Source organism: Cucurbita maxima, unplaced genomic scaffold (genome assembly GCF_002738345.1).
Source record: "Cucurbita maxima cultivar Rimu unplaced genomic scaffold, Cmax_1.0 Cma_Scf00021, whole genome shotgun sequence".
Taxonomy (NCBI): Eukaryota; Viridiplantae; Streptophyta; class Magnoliopsida; order Cucurbitales; family Cucurbitaceae; genus Cucurbita; species Cucurbita maxima.
Genome location: NW_019272037.1, coordinates 3998243 through 4007185, shown reverse-complemented (window position 1 = coordinate 4007185; position 8943 = coordinate 3998243). Strand labels below are relative to the sequence as shown.

At 38.5% G+C, this 8943-nt stretch overlaps 2 protein-coding genes across 2 annotated transcripts; both read left to right on the top strand.

The window, feature by feature from the left end:
- The first annotated feature begins 170 nt into the window (after positions 1–170).
- Positions 171–3401, top strand: LOC111495503. Its single transcript, XM_023145576.1, has 4 exons — positions 171–411; positions 1806–2486; positions 2593–2691; positions 2893–3401. The coding sequence occupies exons 1-4, from the start codon at positions 262–264 to the stop codon at positions 3250–3252; spliced, it is 1290 nt and encodes a 429-aa protein (XP_023001344.1). The 5' UTR covers positions 171–261; the 3' UTR covers positions 3253–3401.
- Positions 3402–4163: 762 nt separating this feature from the next.
- On the top strand, positions 4164–5968 carry LOC111495246 (protein PHYTOCHROME KINASE SUBSTRATE 1-like). Its single transcript, XM_023145197.1, has one exon. The coding sequence runs from the start codon at positions 4423–4425 to the stop codon at positions 5650–5652; it is 1230 nt and encodes a 409-aa protein (XP_023000965.1). The 5' UTR covers positions 4164–4422; the 3' UTR covers positions 5653–5968.
- Positions 5969–8943: the final 2975 nt, after the last annotated feature.

Genomic DNA, 8943 nt, shown 5'->3' with positions numbered 1-8943 from the left:
AGGGATTTAGGGTTTTAACAGGAGGATGCTGTAAATGAAACTGAAGTGGAAATGGATGAAAAACGAGGAGGATGAAGCCTGAACTGATCAAGAGGGACGGAACCCACTTTCCTTACACGTGGCAAGATTTTAAAGGCGTGTGTATCAAAATAAATGTGGTGCGCGTAACTCTGGATTACCAATCGTCGTTCTCATCTCTTAGTTTCGAGGCTTGTAACTTGGCTCTGATCAGTCGCTTGGGTTTTCGTCGTAGAGAGAACAATGGCGACGTCAGGACAGTGGCTGGAGAAGGCGTTGGACGATCTCTGCAAGAAGATGGAAACTGGTTGGGGTCTTGATAAGGATATGATTTCGGGATTGGTCTCGTATTGTGAGCTCGCCCAGCCCCAAGACGCTAAAGAGTACCTTGATGTAAGTTTCTTCTCTTGGCTTTCTCTTTTTCAATTATCTGAATGATTGATTTGTTTCTATCAATAAATTTCGCGTCTGGCTTTAGATATTGTCGCTGTATTAGGAGTCTCGCTTCGTCGCCTTGAGAACTTTATGGATTATTATTTCACTGATGCGAAATTGTGACATTTAGATCGGAAAGTGAAATGTTGACGATTGGCCAATTCATCACGATCCATGCTTGGATTCCCAAATGAAGTTTTTCAGCAATCTTTGGCTTTCTATTGAATTTGGTTTGTTTTGATGGAGGAAAACGAATTTAGTATCTTGTTTTTAACAGTGATGATATTGAGAAATATATGTTAGTTCTTGATATTTGAGGATTTGAGGTGTATACTCATCTCAGTTCGTTCATTCATGGTGTGTGAAGATATGAACTTCCACCCCATGTTTTGCTCATGGCTTCTCTTAACATCTCTTTATTTTGTTCCCCAAAATATTTCAAGTTTAAGTAAGGCTGACATAATGTACGAACGATTTCAGTTTAAGATGCTGCAAGTAATTTATTTCTTTCTTGCGGAATCAAATTGAAAAATCAATACAGTTCTTATGGATTATTCAATTGAATTACTAGTGAAATGAACCTGACCTTTTAGGTTGATCTCCCTCGTTGTATATCTCCTGAAGTTGGGGGAACTTGGAGTCAACTTCTCATCCATGTTTTTAGTCTGAAGTTTAAGTAATGATGGTTGCAATGTGTTTCTCGTCCAGTTTATGCAACTGCTGCTTGAATCTAGGCCAGTATAATCCAAACTTCTTTTCCGTTTAGAAGGTGCAATATTTTGAAACAAAAATATTAGATGCTATAAAATTGAGACTACTTTAAGTCCTTCATTTGTGCAAATTGGGCTGAAGAAAGATCTTTGATGCATGCATGTATTCAAGCTTTTGCTTATATGTAACCTTCTCAGGTGAAACTGGAAGTAAGATCCCCAAGGTCACTACCTTCTGAGCTTGTCTTAAATTTTATGTCCAAAGTCACTCACACTCCTTTCAAAAAGAATAACGTTGTTATTAAGTTTCTGTTCCCCCTTTCTTTCTCTCTAACCACTCTTTCATGTAATTATAAATTTGCATGCAAATATCGTATAAACTGTGAACTTATGATTTTGGTAATTGCCAGATGCTTATTTTAGAAAATTCCTCGCTACAAGATTGACTTCTTGCGCTGTGCACTGTTATTTCTTTGTTAAATAAATTAAAACTTTCTTGTAAACATAGGGGTTTTAATTACTTGTTCCAATCAAAACGTGGGTAAGGGAAAAGGAGATGCGCAAGTTGGTTATCTGATTGTTGGATCGTATTTCTCTTTTAAAATGAATTGGTGTTCAATCTTTGGATTTACTTTTCTGCAGAACATCATAGGTCAGGAAGTTGGGAAAAGTGTGATAGATGAGTATTTACGCCTGCGAGGCTACTCTGACCCCTGCAGCAAAACATTGGATGTTCCAACGTCAAACTTACACGCCTATGTCAAGCCACCCTCCCATGAAGGTTCTTTTGGCGGATCCAAGAAACCTGTTAAAACACCAAAAACCATTTCTATCTCCAGTAAAGAGATAGAACCAAAGAAGGTCGCCAGCTCTAGTAAGGTGGAAAACCAGGTTTCATCGGACACTCGCAACTCATTGTCTGGTAAAGGGAATCAGGGTACTTCCAAAAAGAAGAAGGCTGCCAAAGCTGTTTCTCTGGCTGAAGCTGCCAAAGGATCATTTGTGTTCCAGCAAGGAAAACCATGTTCATGCCAAGCTCGTCGTCATAGGCTAGTAAGCAATTGTTTATCATGTGGCAAGATTGTATGTGAGCAAGAGGGAGAAGGGCCATGCAGTTTTTGTGGTTCCCTTGTTCTGAGAGAAGGGAGCACGTATGCTGGTATGGATGAAGGTTTTACCCCACTTTCAGATGCTGAAGCAGCAGCTGAAGCTTATGCCAAAAGGTTAGTTGAATATGACAGAAACTCTGCTGCAAGGACATCTGTAATTGATGATCAAAGTGATTATTACCAGATTGAGGGCAACAACTGGTTGTCTATCGAGGTACTGAATTTTGACGAGAAAATTTGACTGGCAAATTATTTTGAAGAGAAAAGAAAATTGACTGGAAAGTTCATCATTATTATTATTATTATTATTTTGGTTTCAGGAAAAGGAACTTTTGAGAAAGAAACAAGAGGAAATTGAAGAGGCTGAGCGAGCTAAACGAAACAAAGTGGTTGTAACCTTTGACTTGGTTGGCCGCAAGGTAATCATCCTTTATTATTGACTTGATATTTTCTACCAAATGATTAATTATGTTTTAGTTCTAGCCAACAACATATGGATAGACCACCAACCCTTGCCCTGAAATGTATTATTGGGAAGTTAGCTTCTCCTAGTTCCCACTGCATTTTGTTCTCTCTATCTTAATTTTGGGTTAATGAATTTTGGATTTGACCTTCTGTAGGTTCTTTTGAATGAAGATGATACTTCTGAACTTGAATCGCGCAACAGTATCTTGCGGCCACCAGATGAAAGAGAAGTGAACAGGATTAAACCAAACCCATCTCTTCAAATACATCCCGTCTTTTTAGATCCAGGCCCCAGAGAGAAATCCACCAAACCCAGAAACTCAAACAGAACCGGAAGCAATGGCATTTGCCTTGAAATTACTGGAAGAGTGCAGCATGATAGCAAGGAATTAAAGAACTTTATGGTGGAAAATGAGTTGGAAACGTCATTCAATAGGAAAGCTTGGCAAGGGCCTTCGGTAAATCACAGGCCGCAATTGCAGGACAATTATGAATGTTCTTTAGATGCTCGTTGAAGCATAACAACTTAAACAGACTACTAGACTTGTGTTCAATTATCCTACTGCCCTAATCTCAGTATAAAACTTTTCACTACAGAATATTTATCTTGTAATTCTCTTGGCCTCATATTTTGTGCCTTTCCTTCAAGAAAATTACCCTTCTTACCTTTGAGAGTAACACATTTTACTTCCCACCCGACAGCTTTTTTATTTAGTTTAAGTTATGAAAAAATAGAAAAAAGGAACCTGAACCATAGAGTTGGTTTAAATTATATCAACATAATTGTTGGATCTCTTGTCGTTAAATTCATCGAACAAAATTAATTTGGGAGTTAGCATTAAGAAGAAAAATCATAAATGAAAGAACAAAAATGGAAGTGAAAGGAGGAAAACAACATATGTATGATTCACAAATGTCATATATGTCTTTTGTTTATGTTTTTTGGATTGTTCATGCACGCATAGATAGATTTTGGAAGTTTATAATTAAAAACCTACCCTAATTCAACAATATCCCTCGATATCCTTAAGGTGAAAGTTCCAAGTAAAGGTCGTTTGTCAATGGAAACTCTGAAGTTTTATCATACTATCGGTACCACATTATTTTTTCTTCATAAGGACCATCTAGTTCATCAGCTGGTTTTAAGGTCTGGAAATTTGCAAGAACAAAATGTGAACCATAGGGGGAAATTGAATTCTTCTTGCAATCCCTTGAAATAAAAGAGCGTACCATGTGGCTTTTAAGCATAGAATTGAAGACAACTAACTAACTTTTCAGTTTCAAAGTTGATAATCGCAACAATGATATGGATGTGCATGCATAACAGTGTTGCGTTTATAAAAGCTCATCTGAAACAGTTAGGGAGAACTTTTATTCAGTTTACAGAACCATATCAACTGCTATAGTTAATGATTATTGAAAGTCAAATCAAGTGCCCAATCTAACTCATCCAAGTAGGTCCCTTCTTTTTTTGGGTTATCTATGATCCAATCCTTGGAAGAAGCCTACTTAAGATGGGAACCCCTTTCCAACTTGCCAAGCAATCTGCAGCCTTCTTTGCCTTATTCACTTCCTTTCCTTCTCATCCCTTTACTTCTTGAAATAAACATCCTCAGCACTGCTCTTTGTCCATTCTCTACTTGTTTCTTGTTCGTTTTTACATCTTCCTGTGTTTTGTGTGAACTATGGAAAGTGAGTGCAAAACCCATCTTCCCAAGGTTTTCATCTCTTCATATCTTGAACACCATCAACTTCCTTCTGCTATCACCTCAACCCAAAACCCTTCCTTCTCCAAAAACATGAAGAAGACGACCATCACTGCAGAAGAAGAGATTGGAGTGTTCAGAGCTGAAAGGTACTATGGCATGAAACTGGAAGATGACAGCACAAGAGTTGTTGAGAATTGTGGTAGCAACCAGGCAAAGAAGAAAGAACAACGACCCGATGTGCAGTCTAGGAGACAAAAGAGCAGACCAGGAGCTCCAAGTGTGTCTTCTGAATCAAGTTGGAACAGCCAAGCTACCTTTTCATCTCAGAACACCCAAAATAAGACAAAAGGAAGAAGCCTGCTGGTCAACCTTACCTGCAACAGGTCCTGTTCTGATAAAAAATCTATTCTTGTCCATAGGAATATGTATGACCAAAGAGGATTGCAAGGCAGTGATGTCAGAAAAGAAGCTTCCAGGAATGAACAAATTCCTGTCATCATGGATGCCAGAATCAAGTTTCAAACAGTGAATTTTGTAAAACAAAAACCAAAAAGTTCAATTTCAGGTGGGTCAACTAGAGAAGAAGAGTTTATATTTCCAGTTTCAAGCTCTCAGTTGCAAAAATTTTCAAAGATCAAGGATGAAGATCCTAGAAAATCCATTGAAGTATTCGGCTCAAACAAGTTGGATAAGAAAGACTTAGTGGCTAAGAATCTAGAGAGGAAGCTGTCTGTTCTAAAATGGGATGCCATTCCAAAAGCTAAGGCCACTCAAACTGCTCCAAGAACCGATCCAGTGATTGAAGATATAGGGAGCGATGCAAGTTCCGATCTGTTCGAGATCGAAAACTTATCTGGGAGCAATGGAAAGCCATTCACAAGACAGACTTCAGATGTTACACCAAGCTCCATGACAGCTTATGAGCCAAGTGAAGCCAGCATTGAGTGGAGTGCAGTCACTGCCAGTGCAGCTGATTTCTCATCTGTTGCTGACTATGATGAAAAGAAAGTCACAGCCAGGACTAAAGCCACGGTATTGGACAAGGATTTGCACAAAAGTCACCCTACTGGACTGTTAGGCTGCACAAGTCACAAGCCAGTCAGCATAGCTGAACCTGCATACAGAAATATCGATAAGTTGAATTCTGATTCTAGACGTTTCCCAAGATTGGACTCAACCATGATGGCTAGTAACGCGACAGGCTGAGCTGAGATCATAGTGGAACATTATGATTCTCCTATCAAATGATGTCTCTGCTTACACAAAACTGTCATTATCTCATTGTTAAACACCACTACTCTTTTCTGAATGTGCAGAGGATTTCTACTTTACACCCTTGTAGTTTATGCATAATGGATAAGCACATGATCTAGCCTTTGAAAATGAGACAATCTTGATTTGCAAAGTCAGTAAGGTCAAAGAGGAACATTTACATGGCAACAAATTCCTGAGTTGCTGTTCTGGTTTTTGTTTATGATTCATTGACTCACAGCCATTTTGGTGTAGCATGTTTCGTTTTTTAGTTCTGAACTGAGAGATACTTTTTGGAACAAAGCCACGACCTTTTAAGGTGGCCATGTAGCTTCATTATTCTTCCAAAAAAGATAAAAGGAAAGTGAAGGGCCTACAGGTTATGCGTGCCCAACAAAGCAATACATCGTTGAATGTCCCTAACTACTGCCTACTGTTTCAGCATATCTGTCGTTAAGCTTTATATACACATCCGACATGACAGAATTGTTATGTCTGTATGACATGGAAATTACATAACTCTTCACCAGTAAATCTGGTTCAGACATTATGATCAAGTGGGGAAAAAATCCCTTGAGATCTTTATGCTCTATAAAAAATCTCAACAAAGATCGAGAACAAGCACCTTATGAAATGAGAGTTAAATGGATCAAGGTTGTTAATTAATCTTCAAACGCTCACAAATTCCTGAACAAATAGCTTGATAAGATACGTTGCAAGTGACAAGTAGAGGCTGTAGGGACAAGACCCTCGTGGCCTGTAACATCAAAAATCAAAATTCAAGAGAAAGAACCGTGTACTTATGTTTGGATCGGACAATTTCAGGTAATTATGTGATGGTACAGAGGAAAATATAAGGTGGAACAAGTTGGGTTGGCAGCATTAAATTCTGCATCCATCTCACTGCTATGGTGGATCCCATCGGTCTTTTCCTTCTCTTGCACTCCACAGAAACTGGGTTGGGATTTTGGCAAATCCATAAGCCTTACAGCAAATCAAATTATTGGATAATAACAAAACATATTACTGTTCATCTTTACAAGCATATATCTATCTGAAAAGCTATGTGATCAAAGCAGATGGCAGGCATGACAAGATTGATCCATTGCTGCCTTGTTTGGACAACAAACCATTCATCTAACAGCTCCCTCCACCCCACATTGAAACTTACTTCATCTCTAGCCATCTTTTGCTCATGTTCGTCCAATTCAATCAGTCGAAGACCATCCATCCAACTTTGGGGAGGAAAAAGCAGCGACTTTGACGTACTAGAAGTGAATTTATTGAGCTCCAAGTAAAAAGATGAGGCAGTTTGAGAGGTAACGACCCAAACCTGTCGCTAGTAGATATTGTTCTCTTCAGACTTTCCCTTTTGGGCTTCCCCTCAAAGTTTTTAAAATGCGTCTACTAGGGACAGGTTTCCACACCTTTATAAGAATGCTTCGTTCTCCTTCCCAACCAAAGTGGCACTCGTTACCTTCTCCAATTGATGTGGGATCCCCCAATCCACTCCCTTTGGGTCCCAGCATCCTTGCTGGCACATTACCTCGTGTCCACCCCTTCGGGGCTCAGCTTCCTCGCTGGCACATCGCCTTGTGTCTGACTCTAATGTCCTTTGTAACGACCTAAGCCCACCCCTAGCAGATATTGTCCTCTTTGGGCTTTCTCTTTTGGGTCTCCCCTCAAAGTTTGTAAAACGCGTCTGTTAGGGAGAGGTTTTCAGACTCTTGTAAAGAATATTTCATTCTTCTCCCTAACTCACGTGGTATCTGACAGGTTCAGTTGAAAAGTTACTGCAGAAGCATTGTTTATAGATGAATGACAACACTTGGTGAAACAAAATTAAGAAGAGTTGGGATTGGTCCATAGAGAATATGTGATGTTTGCCACTGAAGGAGCAAGTTACTGTATACAAAAAAAAAAAAAAAAATGAATTTTACATGTTTGGATGCTAACACACTTTCCAAGCAAGAATATGTCACATAACTTCAAATTTCATCTATACAAACAGTAAGGAGAGATGAGAGTTTGTAAACCCATGTGCATGACGTGACAACGAAGTAATACAAAGAAGTAGGTAAAATAAGTTATAAGTGCACATGAGAGAGAGAGAGAGAGAGAGAGATAGCATTAAATTAGCTCAAATTCAAAAGAAAAAAACAGAAACCTTGAGCCTCTTGCTGATGAATAACGAAATTGAAGGGCATGGTCCAGGGAAGGAATGTTGTGAAGGACACAAATTGGAGGTTGGATTAATACCACATCTGAAAGCTAAAAAGAACGGTAGATAGTGATTAGTGGCTTCATTTGAGCCATTTAGAATGGAGGGATGTTGAGGCCTCTTCCTCTCTTTCCCCTTCATCTTTAAATTTCCATTTATATAATTACACATCAATCAATCCATGTTTCTTTAATAACTTCATGCAATTATTTGTGTAGTTGGAATGAAAATGAATGTGGGCTCTTGGAAAGCTCAATACGATTTTATTGGGTTGTCTGATCGTCTCATCCTTGTTTTCTGTAGTCACGTATTGAATGTCTCGATCATGCTTGTATATAGTGTGTTGCCAATGACTGCATATTCGTTCCAAACTCCCTTTACTTATTTTTCGTATGTAGTTAGTTCTTTACTATTCTTGCCATGCCAATACGAAGGTGTCTCCCCAAAATATACTATATTTTGTAGTTTGACATTTACTGTGCTAACGTATTCGCCGGGTTATAACAAATATGACATAATCGAAGTTGCGTTGTCACAAGAGAAAGATTGTGACACTAGGCAGCTTGCCAAGAACTAAGATGACCCAGCAATGCTGAAGACACTGCTGCTCCACAAAAGGGATATCACATGATACCCGAAGATACAAATGCTAGCAAGTATAAAGTGTTAACTTATCCATTCTAGTAAATAACGAGGCTCTCCTCACACCCAGATGCACGTATAAATATTATACTCACCTCGCGCGTACTTAAAATTTGTAATCATTTAAACATTATTTCTTGTGCAAGTCTCATTCGTAGGTACGCTTATCCTACATTTAGATTGATGTTAGCTATACCCGTGAGTTGGATCTACTCAACAACGTTTGTATTTTTTTTTTTTTTAAAAAGGTAAAAATATAATACCATTTTCATTATTTTTACTTTTTAAAAAACAAATCACTCCAATATTCAAGAGATTTAAGGGATTAAATTATGACATAATTGTATTGGCTAAGAATAAGAATGGAGGGAATTGTGAAGCAT